The sequence below is a fragment of the Apus apus genome, chromosome 4 (genome assembly GCF_020740795.1).
Source record: "Apus apus isolate bApuApu2 chromosome 4, bApuApu2.pri.cur, whole genome shotgun sequence".
In the NCBI taxonomy this organism is placed as follows: Eukaryota; Metazoa; Chordata; class Aves; order Apodiformes; family Apodidae; genus Apus; species Apus apus.
The window spans coordinates 82,996,480-83,015,341 of NC_067285.1; the positions used below are offsets into that span (position 1 = coordinate 82,996,480).

The window sequence follows — 18,862 nt, forward strand, 5'->3', positions numbered from 1 at the left end:
TGTGGCTCAAGGGACCTGTTCCCTGCTGGCTTTTCCAGCATCTAACATGAAAGGCAAAGGAGCTTGTCAAGACCACTCACCCAGTTAACATTCACTTACACCTTACCCTTAACTGTGAGTTTAATTAAGCCTACTGTTACACCTGTGTAGATTGCCATTTAAACCAACAGACTTCGTCTCTGAAGACGTTACCACAAGAGATACACCTCAAATGACTACTCGGCATGTCAGTATCTTGAGACAAAATGACATGGGGTAGGCAGGAAAAAGAGTCAGCTCGGGAATGGATGGAAAAAGTTAACTAAATACTTTTACTAATAATGCAGAACAGGTAGAGGTCACGTTACCTACCTTAACATGAAGTAAATAGTGATCTCTCACTTTGCGATTCAGTGCAGCAGCTGTTGTCAGTACTCCCTGCTGGTTAATCTGAAAAGTGCTCTCTTCATTTCCACTCAGGATAGTGAAGAGAAAAGGAGGCCCATTGTGAGAAGAATCCTTGTCTGTCACCACTAGCTGTAGCACACTAAATCCAATAGGCTTATTTTCCTATAAATGTATAATACAATTACATTGGTTTTGTTGTAATTGAGGATACAGCCTGACACTAATTTCTTTTTCAGAACAACAGCAAAAAAAAATAAAATCAAATTACTGTCAAATCAGTTAATCAGTGTAAGAGAAATAAGAATGATAATATTGTTCAAAGAAAAATACCACCCTCTGAGAATAATGATGAAAATTGTTAGGGAGAAAGGCAGTTACTTTTCAAACTAGGTTTTTTTAACATTGTCTTACATTTTTTAAAGTAGCTTAGTCTTGAAACTTTACATTTTGCACTTTTGGTCTGAATTAAGGTTACTGTAGATTAATTACCAAGTCATCAAAAATTTCAAATTTAGTTAAAACATGTGTTAAGAATAATCCAATGCCTTTATTGGGAGGACTAGAAAAACACACTCCCCCTCCATTTGACCCCTTGTGTCCCAAATTAGTGTTCTGACTACAGTTGTGGCTGCTACAGCCACAGTCCAGTTAAAATATAAAAAACAGGTTTTAAAATTTGCATCACAAAATCCTTTCAAGTTGGCATCATGTGGATGCCTGAGGTTTCACAGACACTTCACACAGTTTTGTTTATTATGTATCTGATACACACACACAACCTTACCTAACAATAGTAACACCCCTTCCCAGAGTATTTGTTTTACATTATTGACCAGATCTTTAAAATATTTATTTTAAATGCAAAAATAAAAAGTAGAAGCATTATTTTGAAGCACAGTGATAACAAAATGCTGTCCTTTCACAGCTGCAAGAACTCCTCATAACAAGCATACTCATTGTTCTTCAGAGAGCAAGTCAAGTTAATTATCAGATATTGCAGTTAAAGCTTTTTTTTTTCTCCTTTCAGCAAAACAGACAAGGATCATAGTTTTAAAATACAAATATTTACATTTGGACATCTAAAGTAATTTGATTTTCATAACAGCTAAGTACATTTCCAACTGTGTCCAAATATATCCATCTCCAATATATCAGGAAGTAACCACATGCATTCTTGGGCAACTCCTCCAGCTTTTCTTTGCTACCCTTATACTGAGACAGGCTCATCTAAACTACAAAGTCTTCCTTTTTAATTGAGGGAAACGCTACAGGCATTGGCTGTATAGTCTACAGTTTTAGGTGATACATTAATCAACATTCACTTCAAGAAAGACTGTAACTGGGGAAATCAAAATGCCTTTGACAGTATACTAACATACAAATCTGTTACTTAAAAAACAACAAAGATCCAGGACATCTTACTTGCATGCTCTGTATATTTTTGGCAGAGATGAATCATTGTCCTGTTTCAGAAAGCTACCTTTACAAATTATGTACATGATCTCAAACAGAAGTAATATATTAGGATGGCACAGTGCAAGAGATAACATTGCCTGATACCTAGTTATTTTTTGTACAAGGCCAGGAATCAGCAACAGTAAAAGGACCCAAGGGACTGAGCTCACTTACATTACTGCTACAAAGGTCTTAATGTAAATTCCTTTGTTCCCTTCCATTTATTCTCTACTGGATTCAGGAAGACATGAAGTACAGACACTGCTTCTGCTGTCTTTGCTTTACCAGAGAGTTTTCTGAATCAGGCAAGTACATGCCAGCCATTTGAGAATATGGCTCACTACTACTATCCTTAGGTACAAAATTAGTCAAAGGATTGGTATGTAGGAACATGAAATGCTATTCATGTTTCAACTGCTTTTGATCACAAAGGAGGCCAAGAGGAATTAAGTCTTGAACTATATGCCATGGTGCACACCACTTGTTTCACAATTATATGTACCTATAATACCTTTTTCTAAGCAGTAACTCTAAGATTAAAAATGAATATCAAAATTCTTACATATTTAACCTAATGTATGATGCTAAGAATGTTATAAGCGTAATGCAATGTGTAACATATATATACATACACATGTATGAAGTACATGAGAAACGAACATGCTCAACTTGCAAACAAAGTTTCTAAACAGTGCACAATATGAATTTTGTAACCCTTAAAAGGGGTTAAGAGGTAGGTAGTCTCACTGACAACCTTAAATAATTTGAAACAAAGAAAAACAAAACTGAAGCATTATGTTTATCATATTTTGCAGAACTTTTCAAGTCACAAGTTAACACTTGAATAATGTTATTGATTTAACTGCTTCATTAACTGTATTTACCTGGATTATAACACTATAGTTTCCTTTTGAGAATACTGGAGGATTGTCATTTACATCAGAAACATCTATATTAACTGTGGTTGTGTTAACTCTAGGAGGGTTTCCAGTATCTGAAGCTTGAACTGTCAAGGTATATCCTGAAATCTAAGAAATAAAAAAATGTTCAAACATTCACCAGGGTGCAAAAGAGTAACAAACTCTGCTTTATTTCTAAGGAAGAAATATTTTGATGTACCCCACAATAAAACTGGCCTTCATATATTTAATTCTTTCTCCTCCCACCACACCTGCCCCCGACCCCAAAAAGCATGGACAGAAATAGATGCTTTCACTTTGTTACAGCTATATTAATTTTGGAATACCTGAAATGGTAATTTACAAGTATAATAAAATGTGGTCTTCAATTATGTATAGCTAAATTAATCCCAACTGCTCAAAAATATAAAAAACTTACCTTTTCTCTGTCTAAAAGTTTAGTCACCTTTATTTCACCCCTGGTAGGGTCAATTGTAAAAGGATTTCCCTGATTGCCATCTATAATTGCATAGTGAATGTGGTTGTTTGAAGGTCCATCAGCATCATCTGCCATAACCTAAGGGACAGTACAGTCTCATTTAACACAGGTCAAAATAGACTCTATCATCTTTCAAATAAACTCACCCTGAAGACAAACACAGCTGTTTTGGTTCAACACATTTCATAGCTCTCTCAAGAGAAAAGTCATCCAAATAGAACATACCAACATCACTTAATTTCCTGAATTTCTTTTGAAAATTAGGTCGTGTTCTCACAAGGAGAATGCAAATACATCACAAAATATCATCTATTTCCCCATAGCATCTCACATCCCTCGTGCTGAAACTTTTTCAAAATAAATTTTCAATTCACTTAGTGGCAAACTTGTCTAATAACTGCTCTCCATCTTCAAATCAATACTTTATTCCCTCAAGACTAAAAGAATGACTGTCATAACAGAGTATTTCAAAGGAAAAAAACAATAATACATACTGTAATGACTGATTGTTCAATCACAGCATCTTCACTGATTACTGCAGTGTAAGTGTCTTGGCTAAACACTGGAGTATTGTCATTGATGTCTGTTACATTAATATTTACTGTTACAACATCACTTAATGAAGGTGTGCCCCCATCTGTGGCTTCCACTGTCAAGTAGTACTCATGAGAACTTTCATAATCCAAGCTCTCAATGATAAAAATGGCTCCTAGGGAAGGAAAAAAACAAGAAAAAATCTCACATAAACTCAGTTATTACTGTAGTATCATATATCACACCTTTTTATTTTGGTCTGACAAATACCCAGCTTCTTCAGGGCTTGATTTGTTACTGTAAAGCTGAAGCTACACATACACAGTGAAATGATCAGGCTTTACACCTCAAAGCAGAAAGGTAAGAAGTTCCTGCCATTACCAGTAAAGAATCACAGTTTAAAACCACCTGGCTCACAATTTTTAATGACAAAAATGAAGTAAAACAAAAAAAATGCATGTAGAAAATGTCCTTTACTTAATTTTCAAATTGAAATTAACCAGAAATATGAAATTAACTTTACTTTGACTGACTTTGCAACCACCATTTAATGTCAGGCATGGAGTATGCAGAGGTATAGTAAGAGAAGTGTCAATTTGGATTGACAGAAATATTTGAGTTAAAAGTGTGAGTTTTTAACCAGAGAGTTAACATAGTGCAGTCCCTAACATACATGCTGATCTGCTGCTGGAAGTGTTTTTCTGTTTTTACTCCTTTCAAGTATGTGAAGAAGTTAAACTGGCAAAGAACTTCTATTCCATAGTACCAGCATGCACACTGGAAAAAGCAGCTGGAAAAACAGTAGTTTCAATCATGCTGTTATAATTAACAACTATTAACTATTGGGTAGAAATTTTATTTTAAAAAAATCTAACTTTACCAGAAATTAATTATAGAAAAAAACTATGTAAGAAAACATGACTAGAATTGAGGTATATATTGATTTTTAACAAAGATTTGTCCTTAATAGTGAAAAATTCTGCACAGAACCAAGATGCTTCATGAGATTAAATCTGGCTAATAGATAAACCTAAATGTCCACTGTTATGGTGGATTTATGAACAGAATATTCCAACTTCTCTTTAGTGCCATATCAAACTCCTCTAGAATCACTGCCTTTGTAGACCAATTACTAGTTTTCCCAATCAATTTAAATTCTGATCTTTCTTTTGCCAAGTCTGGACATTCATTTTGATATTATAGCTTTTGTGAAACTATTAGTATACTTCTGTCATTACAGAACCATGTCTTTCCTCCTCCTCTGCCACCAGGGTGGAGAACACACCAGCTAGGAAACCATTACTTTTGCCAGCTAAGTGAATCTAACCCAAGCAACAATAAATAGCAGCAACAAATAAAGTATTCATTTTACATTCTACTGCACTCCTCTAGTAAGCATGCCGGCAACCTGGGTGGACAGCAAGGATGCTGCACATAGATGACACAATGTATTTGGTTGAGTAAGTGTATTAGTGTTGAATTTGGTTGAATTAACTGTGCTTGGTTAGCCTAATGTATATATTCACAGTTGTAATCTGTTACCTGTTGTTGAATCGATGCTGAATTTTCCATGTTCATTTCCACTGAGTATTGAGTATGTGATTTCAGCATTGGCTTCAATGTCCCTGCTTGCAGCATAGATCTGGAGAACTTCAGTTCCAACCAAAATGTCCTCTGATACACTTGCACTATACTCCCTATGTTCAAATACAGGTGGATTATCATTTATATCCAAAACAGAAACTATAAGACTACTTGTTGAAGACAGTCTTCTAGGTAAACCTTCATCTGTAGCTTTCAAAGTTAGAGTGTATACAGCTTGTAGTTCTCGATCCAAAGGCTTCTCCAACTGAATGATTCCTGAGAATTCTTCAATAGAGAACTGGCCCTCTGCAGAGTTCACCAGTGAATAATGGATTTTACGGTTCATCCCTGCATTTTGAAAACAATTGCAGAGTATGAAGCAGCTGATAAAAGGCACTAACATAGTAACAGATCTGATAGCTATTGAAATAACACAGGCATACTAAATATTATTCTTCATGCTAAAGTAAATTTCAGCGAGACTTAAAGGCTTTTGTGAAGGGCAGAATGATTTCCAAAAAGATGTAATTTGATTTAAAAAATTAAGTTAACCCTTCATTGCACCAAGCTTCTGCCACACAAAAAACACTTAGCATGGTTCTGCTTCAGTCACAGTACTAGCTAACATGAAACTATTAGTAATATAAATCTAATTATAAAGTTAGAACAACAGCATTTGCTTAGCAGGCTTAGAAATAACATGGGAGGATATGAGAGTTAGGCTGCATCAAATAACTAGACTCAGTTCCAGTAAGTTTATTTAAGAACCATGTCCCACAATTCATAGGAACATAATTGTTGGAAACATTCCTGTATTAAAAAAAATAAATCAAAATAAAACAAACAAACAATAAATAACAAACAAAAACCCTACAGGTTTATGGGCCAAGCATTTTGCTCCTCCTGAGCCTCAAAGACTAGTGAAGTGTGAAGACATCTGTCTGTTACCCTACAATTCAGAACCGAGCTTTACCACAGCACAAAGCAGGTTGGTTGGTTCACAAAACTGAGGCAACTATAAATTAATATTATTTGATTAATAAACTGATTATACATGGAAATCGCACACCTTTAAAAATATTTTCTCCTGTTGTATTCCTTAAAAAGCCGAAGAACAAACTCTTTCTAATGTAATTTTCAGTTCTTTTTTGCTTCAATACTTGTAACTAAATAGTGAAGATAAAGAAGCAGCAAAAATCTTAACAGGGTACCATATACAGAATGCTACAATCAACAAGGGCTCTCTTTATCACGTGATCATCTATGGCTAGCCTGAGAAGCTCTCATTCAAGAATCTATGAATGCACATGTACACGAACAGACATGGCTTGATATTCCTTTTACTTACACCTGGAGTAAAATGAAGGACATAACCTGTCATAATATTATCACACTAAAAATATCCTACATTTTGTCCCTCTCCCCCCTCCTCTTTTTTGCAGAGACACAAAATGGATGCTTTCTAAGCTACTCTCACATGGCAGTCAGGTGTTACCTGATTTAGTAGACCTAAACATATATTTGAGAAGTCTAATCCTGAGAGGTATTGAACATCTGTCAGTTCCACTGAAAGACTTAACACCTCTCAGGATAAGACTAAATAAACATTACTGTAACTCTGAGACCATGACAAAACTATTGGTCAAAGAATAAATACCTGCATCTGCATCTGTTGCCTGCACTCTTGTCAAAAGGGTTTTAGGCTCTGTGTTTTCAAATACTGTAATGGAGTAAGGATCAGCTGTAAATTCCGGGGCATTATCATTCACATCTTCCAGAGTCAGAATAATATTAGCTTGGCAGAATCTTCCTCCTCCATCTGTGGCTTTCACAAGAAGATAATAAACAGCTTGCTGCTCACGATCAAGTGGCAATAATGTTTTCAGTTCACCTACAAAAAAAATAACATACGTAAGTTGATGCGAGTTGCAAGACTTAAGTATCCCTCATGTGTTTTCCTGTAAAACTATCTGTACCCATAAAACCAAAACAATTTTCTTTTTGAGGATAATTTCATCAGTGACTAAGTCAACAGCTGTACTGCACTAACGAGCTCCACTTTGGGCAAAGCATGTCGGTGGCTTGCCTTTTCAGCTTTAAAAGATTAAGTACTAAAATCCTTTGCCATTTTTTCAAATGCCTCTGAAACAGAAATTAGCTAAAGACTATCTGACTGTGCAGAAAGAGAGAGAATGTGTATACATGAACAAATTCACTTGTTTTTGTGTAAAGAAGATTAAAATATTATAACTCTGGCTTTAACAAAATGCAAGTGAAATCCATGTACAGCTTTCCTGGGCTATTTAGCTGTGTTCCTCCCAGGGTTATTGAGCTGACTCTTCTCCTCTAACACTGAATGAATAAACAGAGCTATTCACACAATCAAATAGTACTTGCTGCTACAGACAAACCTCTAGAAGTGCAACACATACTTCCTCTCTAACATGACAGAAAACACTATGACAGGCACAATGTGAAGACATTGCCTCCTTCTAAACACTACAAAAAACCATTCTGAGATACTGTTTGAGTATTCTAGCATTACTAACTCTGCATTTATGTAGTGACATGCTAGTACAGCACACAGGTGACAATCTAAATCAAGAAGACCCACAAAGTAAGATCCTTCTAATTTATTTTGCTACTGAAGTATTCTAATCTCCTCCATATTTCCACTGTATCTTTATATTTATCTATTTTTTGTTCTGTATTGTTTACTACTACCTTCCTACTGTTTGTCTACTGCAGCCTGCATAGCACAGGATTTTAGTATTAGCCTTGACCTGTATTATAGTCTGGAAAACACAAATGCCGTGAAAATCAAAGTCAAGCAAGTAAATTAATCTCATTTATATAACGCTGCCAATAAAAATGGAGGCACTTTTGGTGTTGGGAAGGAAAATTGATGCTCCATCTAACCTCATCCCATTTAATATGTCAAACCAAATGATAGCAAAGAGAATGTGAATTAAGATATTTTCAGTTTATAAACAATTATTGATACTACTACAATGGATATAAGAAGTACAAAACTTACAGCATGCTTTACTCCGGTCACTTCAGCACAGACATTTCTGTCTTCAGAGCACTTACCCTCTTTATTATTTTATTCTTAATATATTAAAATACCTGCTTTTCCCCTTTTCTTCAACATATTGTTAGTAATTGTGCAGTAGAAACTCACATTTTAAACAGTTATATAAAAAAATAAACCTTAATGGAAAGCTTCAATTCCTGGCATATATTTATGCCCATGTAATAGTAAAACTTTTTTTTTTACATGAAGTGGTGATTGGTATTTTTTATGGTGTATTAAGTATTATTACCTGTGTCTGGAGTAAGCCTGAATTTTTCTGCTCCTGTGCCATGTAGTGTGTAAGTAATCTCTGCATTGGAACGCATATCTGCATCTGTAGCAGATACCTGCATTATCAGTTTGCCAGGAAGGGCATCCTCAGGAACAGTATCAGTGTACAAAGCCTGCAAGATTTTAAAGTTACACTCAAAGACTAAACATACAAAGTAAATAGAAGGGAAAAAAAAAGAGGGAAGCGAAGAAGGAATAACAGATGAGACAATATCCTGTTTGGATATTTGGTAACATATGAAGTGAACCAGAAGATGAAATACCTGCCAATGAAAAGAACTTCAGATTTTCTAACTAATTACCTCACATTTATTAGATTATTCAGAAAAGTAACTAATACTGCAACCATAGGGATTGTTGAGAATCACTACACAGCTAAGAACTCTAAAAACTTGTAACTTAAATGCATTCTCAAAATAGGAGTTATAAATTCCGGTAATTTCATTTTTTCCTCTTTTGGCAAATTGTGTTTTCTAGGTCTGGCTCAATCTAGAAGAAACTAATACCTGCCTTTTTTGTAATTACATGAAATAAAAACTTCCAGTTTAAATAAAAACTAAGAAAAAACACCCACACAGAATTTAAAGGTACTAAACACTTAGAGCTCATCCATGTCAGGCATGTGCATTAAATTAGAAGGACCTGAGCCTTACAACACCAATGTTAACCAAGGAAAACAAGCTAAAAAACACTGACTTACCAGTCTGTATATAACTGCAATAATTTATATATAAGTAAGCAATGTAAGCATCAAGTAAGAAAAAAAAAAAAAAAAATTCTGCCTGGTAACATCAATTTTGTGTTCAACAAGATGGCTATGAAAAGTCCAAATGTGCTACAGTAAAAAAACAGAGCCAACTATAAAAACCCAGGGCTTTCTCATAAAGCAATTATATGACTTGCAGGGTCCACCTTTATATTTTTTTTTCCATTCTTTATTTCTCATGTCCATTTTTGCAGGCTATCAAATCTGGTGAGGTAGGTGGCTTTGCAACAACAAACCATTTATGGATTACGGATTGTTGATGCTGTTGAGTACAACTGTAGGACAATATTCCAGTCTCTTCAACTCTTTTAAGACAGGAAATGCACAAATACCTCAACTGAGTGATGGTATGCAGCCTTCTTTGAGACTTTGCTTCCTTCAGAAAATAGAGCATATCAAGTGTCATGGCTGCAGTTTAAAAAAATTTATTTTGGAGAAGTACACATTAACATGGGAGAAATGCACTATAACTATACTCTTCAAATACCCATTGAGTGTTAAAAGCACACAATTTTTAAACTATTATTTATTTAAGAAACCTGCCCATGAAATAACTTTTCTTCAACAGGATTTTATCTTAATTGTTCAAATTTCTGCTACCAGCATAAAAGGAATTCCTATTTCTAAGTTTCCTGAGAAGCAATTTCAGAGAAAGTTTACATTTTATGTATGGAAGCAGATGAACACTGAAGACACAAGATTGTGCCTACCTTTTCACAGACAGGGCTATTATCATTAGCATCAAGGACTTTAACCTCCACCACAGCTTTAGCTGCAAAGGTCCCATCAGTAGCTGTAATATTTAGAAGGTAATTATCCTTTCCTTCCCTGTCCAGAGGCTTTTTGACATAGACCTTCCATTCATTCTGTATATTTTCAATAGCAAACTGTCCCAAGGGATCACCTCCTGAAATATGGTAAGAAACATTTAGTTAAAGATGAGACAAATTGGTACTATTACTCTATCAACATTAAGTTTTTAGCTAAAGAGAAAAAAATGTAAATACAAATAGGCAGCCATTCTCTGTGGCATTACAGGGAAACAGCTTTATTTTCTATCTAGAAATAGTCAGTAGATGCTCATATGACAGATTTAACTGCAGCCAACAGAATCTATAAAAATCAATGTAGAAATTCACAAAACATTATAGATAACATCATAGCAAGACATTCTAAATAAAAAACCCCAATAAAATATTCCACTGGAAAATATCATAGTCTTATTATGTTGTGAAATTGCCTTATTTTGTTCTTTAACTACATCACTAATTTCATTGTAAGTATATTATTTAAATTAAATTTGATTTATATAAGTAAATAAAAAATGTAGGAAAGCATATTAAGCAAGGCAAACATGAAATGGAAAGGCAAAGATCTGTTTTCTAAAATTACTTTTTTTTCTCTTGGAGTTTTTAATACTAATACTAGGAAATATACATTATTTGCAGATCTATGGTTTATATTTTTCAGTAACTTGGAGTTGTATCTCATATTGTTACACATGCACTTAAATGATTACTCTGACACAACTCTAAAGGATTTACCTGTAATGTAATATGAGACTTGTCTGTTGGCTTCTTCTGTATCAGCATCAGTGGTACTCAAGATGGCAATTACCCCACCAGGAGGGTCATCTTCACTGACTGTTCCTTTATATATCTCTGCAGTAAAGCGTGGAGGATTGTCATTCACATCTGTAACAGTTACTTCAACCACAGACATAGAAGACAGTTGAATTTTTTCACCCCGGTCAGACGCAACAACTGTGATTTTGTATTTGTCTCGTTTCTCATGATCAAGTTCTTTGAGAGTGGTAATCCAGCCAGTTTCCATGTTTATGGCAAAAGATTCTATAACATCTAGCTCTTGAGAAGGATCCAAGCTGTAAGTGACCTGCCCATTGAGTCCTGAATCTAAGTCGGTTCCTTTAACCTGGATGACTCTTGTTCCAGCTGGCATGTTTTCTACAATGAATGCCTCATATGGGTTGGACTCTAACACTGGTTTGTTATCATTTGTGTCTTTTACCTGAATGCTTACCTCTACTGAGGAAACAACATTATAATCTTCAGTTGCATACTGTGCTTGAACTGAGAACTGGTACCACTTAGTTGTTTCATGATCAAGAGTCTTCTCAAGTTTCAACTCTCCAGTTTGTCGGTCAATCACAAAAAAATCATCTCTGTTGCTTTCAGGAGTGTTTCCTTTAATCAGACTATATACTAAAGTCTGATTACGCTCTGCTTTGATAACATCTATCTCAGTCCCAACTGGAATGTCCTCAGAAACTGTGTAAGAATAAAATGGCTCTGAAAATTTTGGAAGAGGCACTTCTGGTGGGAGTATTCTAGCATATACAGGAACAACTGACTCTTTTTTGGGGGTTCCACCATCGACTGCTCTAACAAAGAAGGTCAGAAACTCATTTTCTAAACCAATTAAGCTTTCTTTTGTAGTAATTATACCAGACAATGCATCAATTTCTAAATTTTCTTTAACATTTTCAGACTCTGCTTCAATAGCATATGTGATGTCTGCATTTGTACCCTCATCAGCATCAGATGCCCAGACTTTAATAACAGAAGTACCCCGTGGAACATCAGACCCAATATTTACTTCATACTCTGTTGCTCGGAATTGAGGAGCGTTATCATTATCATCTGTAAGTATTACATTAAGAGTACAGAAAGCAACTTTTCCTCCTGAATCTTTAGCCATTAAACTAATGGCAATTACTTTTTCTGCTTGTGTTTCACGGTCAAGCTTTTCAGAGGTAAATATCTGCCCTCTCTCATTTGCATAAAATCTGTCTTTGGCAAAGTCGTTCACAATGTGGTAAGTGACATGGCCATATGTTCCAGAATCTTCATCTGTTGCTTTAACTTGAGTCACCAAAGTATGCAACGGAGCATTTTCAGCTAGTTCAACCTCATATTCATTCTGGCTAAAAACAGGACTGTGCATATTGGCACTGGTTACAGTTATATGGACTTGGGCTGAGCTTCTGAAGACCCCATCAGAAACAGACACATTAAGATTATAATGTGACTTTAGTGTCTGTCTGCGTAGGTTTGAGATGGTGATAATGCCAGTTTTACTATTAATTACAAAATTCTTTTGGTCATTGCCTGTCAAGATGGAGTACTCCAGGTTGTCAACATCTGAACTGTCTGCATCTGAGGCCTGCACACATGTCACAAAGTGCCCTCGGGGAGCCAGTTCACTAATTTTAGCTTCATAAAGCAATTGGTTAAAAAGAGGAGGATTATCATTGAGATCAGTTACATGAACAGTTACAATGGTATCGCTGCTCAAGGGCAGCATGCCACCATCTATGGCCCTTATTAATAACTTGTGTTGTTTAATTTGTTCATAGTCCAAAGTTCTTGCTGTAAGAATAAGTCCAGTGCTGCTATCTATGTGGAAGTAGTCCTGACTTTTATTATTATCCTCAACCAGCTGATAGGAAATCCCCCTGTTTGTTCCAGAATCGGCATCTGTAGCGCTCACTTGTACAACAGATGTTCCAATGACAGATGCCTCTGAAAGGGTTGCAGTGTAAGACTGCTCTGTAAACACAGGAGGGTTATCATTGATGTCTTCCACTATTATGTCTACAAACACATCAGCATGCGCCCCAGTTAAGGAGTCTGTTGCTCGAATACTCAGTTTGTAGGCTGGATGAGACTCAAAGTCAAGAGGGGCAACAACATTAATAACTCCAGTGTTGAAGTTGATAGTGAACTGGTTGAAAGGATCTCCATCTGTGATGCTGTAAAACACCTTAAGTCCTTCTGGGCTGTTTGCCTGAACATGTACCACAGGACTATGGAGATGAATGTTTTCTGGTATCTCTGCACTGTAGAAAGGCTTTTCAAAAACCGGCATAGCTTTACTCATAACTGTAACTGGGACTATAACTTCAGCAGAAAAGGCAGGGTCTCCTCCATCTTTTGCCACTACTGTGACCAGATACTCCTTATTTAGGGTGTCTGGTTCAAACTTCTTCTTCAGTGAGATTTCACCAGTGGGATCAATTTGGAAATGTTCCTGATGTTCTTTGAGATAGTAATGCACCTCTCCATTTCTGCCTGTATCTTTATCTACTGCAGTGACACGTTGAATAACATGGCCTACTTCAGAGTCTACTTTAACAACAGCATAATATGGAAGACTGACAAAAAATGGGGCATTATCATTTACATCTTCCACTGTGACTTTAACTACAATGTGTGCAACAACTGATGGTTTATATTCCCCAGTCACTTCTATGACCACATCAAAAGATTCTTGCTGCTCACGATCAAATGGTATTCCTGTTGTTGAAAGGACTCCTGAAGTTGGGCTTATTTTAAATCTGCTGTCTGGATTTAGAATATGGTAAAACAAAGGCTCATTTATTCGATTCCCTACAGCAGTAACAACAGCTATTGTTTTCGCCTCTGTGGAATTCTCCTGCACTGTTGCAGAGTAAGAACTCTGTGTGAACTTCAGCTGGCTTGCTTTGCTTTCTTTCACATTAATTTTTACAGATGCAGTGCTTGCAAATCTGCCATCAGATGCTCTCACTGTTAATTCGTATCTGCTTCTTAACTGAGTTGTATTATGTACTGTTATATCTCCAGTCTTAGGGTTTATTGAAAATTTTTCTCCAATGTTGCCATCAATAATGGAATAAATTAATTGTGAAAAAATCCCTGAGTCCGCGTCAGTGGCATTTACGCTGATGACTTTCACGCCTTTATAAGTTGGAACCAAAACAGATGTCTCATACAACTCTCTTGAAAACACAGGAGGGCAATCATTGATGTCAATTACATAAATAGTAACATTAGCTGCATATTCTGCATATAAATGTGGTATTCCCATATCATGTACTTGCACTGAAAAGTGGAAAATATTTGTCTCCTCATAGTCCAGACTCATTACTGTTCGAATTGCACCAGTGCTAGAATCAATAGCAAAATACTTGCGGACAGATGGTTCAACAATTTGATAAACAAGCAAAGCATTAGATTCTTTATCAGCATCTGTAGCTCGAATTACTAACGGGATATTCTTGTCAGTCAGAACCACACTGTTAATTGAAGCTGATTCACTAATGAGTCCTGTATATTCAGTCTGCATAAAAATTGGTGTATTGTCATTCTCATCCCGAAGATGTACCAAAACTGTTGCGTTAGTGGACAAGCCAGCCATGTTTGTTCCTTGCACAATTAGAGTGTAAATAGGCAAAGTTTCAAAATCAAGTATCTTCTGAGAAACAATGACACCTGAGTTTGGGTTGATAGCAAAGGCATCTCCTATATTACCATCTTTTATTTCATAAACTACAGAAGACTGACTGTACGCTGTAACCATTCCAACAAAACTGCCAATGCTGGCACTTTCGCTGATTTCTGTAGAATATTCTTTTGCTGTGAATTTTGGTGAGGCATTATCAGAAACTGTAACAAATATATGCACAGAGGTCACTTCACTCATTGCAGGATCTCCTTTGTCTGTAGCTTTTACCATCAGGTTGTATTCTTCCTGGTTACTACGATCTAATTCCTTCGCAGTTTTAATTATACCCAAAATAGGATCTATGAAGAAGGAATTTCCAATATTTCCTGTAAAGAAAAGGAAAAGTAATTAAGAAAGAAGTATACAAAACTTAAAGGATAATTGCTTATTCAGCTACATACTAAAAGAGATCACATAACAAATATTAACAAAGACAATATTAAAGTTTTTTAGTTTTGTTTAAAAAAAGTTTTTTTTAGCTTCTCTGGAAAGCGTTCCATAATCAAGAGTTAGCAATAATACTAAGTTTACTTGTGGAAATTTTGCATCAAACATAAGACAGCAGAGCCATCCAAGCCTTTAAAAGTAAATGCCAAAAAAATTGTTTCACCTTCCCTTTAAAACCTTTGAAAGATAAGCATTTTTCAAGTTTCAAATTATGGATTTTCTTCAAATTATCATTGTCAGTGAGTTTATGTTTAAGCCAACTTAAATATCTAGTGGAGTTGAAAGAAAATTATATTCAGAAGTTTGCACTGGTGGAATACAAGTTACATTTTATGATCTAAAATAACTAGACTGCTTTGAAAAAAAATAAGTGTTTTAATGAATTCACAGTCATGAATCTTAATTGCTTATGCGAGTATCATTTAAATCACTGCTTCAAAATTAACTCGTAGTCCAATTCAGAAAGATTACCTCTCTCCTTACATCACGTTAATACACACACAAGTTATTTCCTGTGGTAGTATTAAACAAACAATACTGCCTACTGAGGATTACCAGCTACTTGATAAACATTTGTTTTCTTTGTATTTTCAAACATATCTGAACTGCACTGCATGCAATATTCAGGTCATGTACTTAACAGGGAAGATTCAACATTTTATTTTCTTTAAAAATTGCTATATGAAAGCTATGTTCTCAGCATGGAAAAAAAATAATAATTAGGAACTTCTGAGTTATGCACACAAGTAGGCAAGAGGGGGTTTTGTTTGGGATTTGTTTTGGGTTTTTTCAATGGAGGCTCTAAACACAGTGGCATTCTTAGAATATCGCATTACAAATCTAAGCAGCCATTACAAACATTTAAAGAATGTTCCTTCCATATGCTTAGAACGTTAATTATAATGCCTTATAACCTCCCAGTAGATCACAGTAAAACAAATGTAGCATGACAAAAAGCTAGAAGAGAGGAAGAGAACAGGGTGTGACTTCATTCTAGACAGCACACACACACACTTTTTTTTTTTCTTGCCATGTTTTGGCATTCAGAAAACAAGCACTACTGAAATGGGAAAGGCAAGAGACTAAGTTTCATGGACATTAGTGACCTGCTTAGTTAAAAAGTCACATTTATATAAATAACAGATAACAAACATATTATAAGCAACTTATAAGACACTGAAATACATTATTCCTCTTCAGAGTATCATAATCACAGTTTTGTTTTAATAGTGTTGAAATACGTTTTCATGTCAAAATAATACTTTGGGGAAAAAAAAGAAAAGTAAAGTTAAAAATTCCTAGGCTTTACAAAACAACTTATGTTAAACCCACATTTGCACATATCATCTTGGATGCAACAGTAATTGAATAATTTTTTATGTACTGTTTTCTTAAATATAGAGTTTCTTATGATTATTATTGGGATCTTTATTTTAAATTACTTTCTACCTTGACAGTAGTACTGCACTTAAATAATGCATTTTAAATACCTTTTTTTTTTTTTTTCCCCTTCATAGTGCCTTAATAGTTTAGGACCTTGGTAATAGCAGGCTTGCATCTAGATTTAATGGGCTGAACCAATACTTGCTTCCATCTGGTAAGTGAACTCAATGTCATCCTGTTTTTGTATTATTCAAAATTGCCATCATTTGAATTGCATTGTTACAAGAACGTTCAGAAAGACACTCTGACATTAAAAATAAGCAGCAGCACCTAATGCTCTTCCCTGGCTTGCAATCTGAAAGGAGTCTTAATGGCTAATTGCCAGCTATTAAAGAGTTCTTATATACTTTATTGAGCTACAATAGCAGTCCCACTATATGAAGAAAGGCTCAGGAAGTTTGGCCTGTTGAGCCTGCAGAAGAGAAGGCTCTGGGGAGACCTTGTAGCAGCCTACCAGTTCCTGAAGGGGCCTACAGGACAGCTGGAAAGGGGCTTTTCATCAGAGAGGGTAGTGATAGGACATGGGGAAATGGTTTTAAACTGAAAGAGGGGAGATTTAGGTTAGACATCAAGAAGCAATTCTTTACCATGAGGGTAGTAAGGTGCTGGAGTAGGTTGCCCAGGGAGGTTGTGGAGGCCCTCTCCCTGGAGGTGTTTAAGGCCCAGTTGGATGCAGCTTTGTGCAGCCTGGTCTAGTGAGAGGTGTCCCTGCTCATAGCAGGGAGGTTGGCACCTGATCATCTTTAAGGTCCCATCCAACCTTAACCATTCTATGATTCTATGATATAAATTCAGCCAGAAGAAACCATGCAAAGCAATCCCTTCCTTGCTACAGCCATCAGAAAATTTAACATAGCCTTTGTCACAAAAAAACATTAACTAAAAAAAAGCATTTTCAGATTTGAATTTAAGGCTTCTCTAATTTTTAAAGGAAATACCCCTCTTAAAGGTTTAAAGGTAGCTTTTTTTTCTACTACTACTAGAATGCTTCAAATGTATCTAAAGGATAACATAAATAGCTAAGGGAGGCAGATGAATATTTGCCATTGAGGTTTTCTTTTAAATGCTCCTAGGCTGTATCTTAGTGACATTCCACAGAATACAACACACTCACCTGTACTGCCCTCTTTTTCATTACTATTTTTTTCATGTCTACAGCTGAAACAAAGTATTAGCAAGCATCTCTTCAAAATAAACTGAAGATGTAAGAAAGTCAATATACCTGATTCAACAGAGTACACAATTTCTGCATTTTTTCCTTTGTCCTTATCTAATGCTGTAACTTGGAGGACTGCTGATCCAACAGCTGATGATTCATACACTCGTCCTTCATAGGAAGAGCTTGTAAACCATGGAGCATGATCATTTGTGTCACTAACATTAATGATGATTCTAGCATAGTTGCGCTTTACAGGAACATCTTGATCTCGAACCTGAAACAGTTAGCATATTACTAATAATTAGAACTGGTATTTCAGTAGTTCATAAAATATTAGTACTAATTCAAGGTTCAATCTGTACCAGTGACAAGAGACAAAGACTACATAAAAATTAAACAAATATTTGAATTAAGGGGACAAATTAAAAAGATGTTTAAAAAAAAAATATTTGTCATTGACTACAGAAGAAATTCTGTGTTTATTTACCATTACTGTGAGAATATGCTGGTTCATGGTCTCATGATCCAGTTTTTCTGAAGTATAAAGAGTGCCAGTTCCAGGGTCCATACGAAATTTTTTAAGGCTGATGGGATCAGTGCTGCCTTGCATAGTATAAATCAGTTTATTCTTCTCATCTCTGTCTGTGGCACTGACTTGCAGAATTTCTGTGTCTGGTATGGTGTCTTCAGGTATAACAACTTCGTATTTTGAAGCAGAAAACTGAGGCCTGTGATTATTTGTGTCTATGACTTTGATGTACACCTGGAACAATACAATGGGAAGGGGAAAGCATTGATTATATTTGGGAGACTGAGATGGAAAGAAGATATTTCATTAAAAATCACACCATAATACTGAAATAATTCCAGTGCAAGACTTTTTTTTTTCCCAGGGAAGGAGAGAAATAAGAAGGGAAGATGCTCAGTAAACCTAAATCTGCCTTATTCCTCAAAGCCTAACCAGAAAACCATCCAATTGGCATTCACTCACCATCCTGTTCCTTAAACAGTGACAACATCAGACAAGTAAGAGTAA

General features: G+C 35.6%; 1 protein-coding gene across 1 annotated transcript in view; it reads right to left on the reverse strand.

Moving 5' to 3' along the window:
- Positions 1–18,862, reverse strand: part of FAT1 (FAT atypical cadherin 1) — a 110,626-nt gene that overhangs the window by 16,493 nt on the left and 75,271 nt on the right. Inside the window, exons 9-19 of the mRNA XM_051617770.1 lie at positions 18,314–18,589; positions 17,890–18,100; positions 11,036–15,103; positions 10,202–10,398; positions 8,685–8,838; positions 7,016–7,249; positions 5,317–5,706; positions 3,735–3,949; positions 3,181–3,318; positions 2,727–2,870; positions 352–549 (exon numbers count right to left, since the gene is read on the reverse strand). Coding sequence (XP_051473730.1) covers positions 352–549; positions 2,727–2,870; positions 3,181–3,318; positions 3,735–3,949; positions 5,317–5,706; positions 7,016–7,249; positions 8,685–8,838; positions 10,202–10,398; positions 11,036–15,103; positions 17,890–18,100; positions 18,314–18,589 — 6,225 coding nt within the window. The remainder of the gene's footprint in view (positions 1–351; positions 550–2,726; positions 2,871–3,180; positions 3,319–3,734; positions 3,950–5,316; positions 5,707–7,015; positions 7,250–8,684; positions 8,839–10,201; positions 10,399–11,035; positions 15,104–17,889; positions 18,101–18,313; positions 18,590–18,862) is intronic.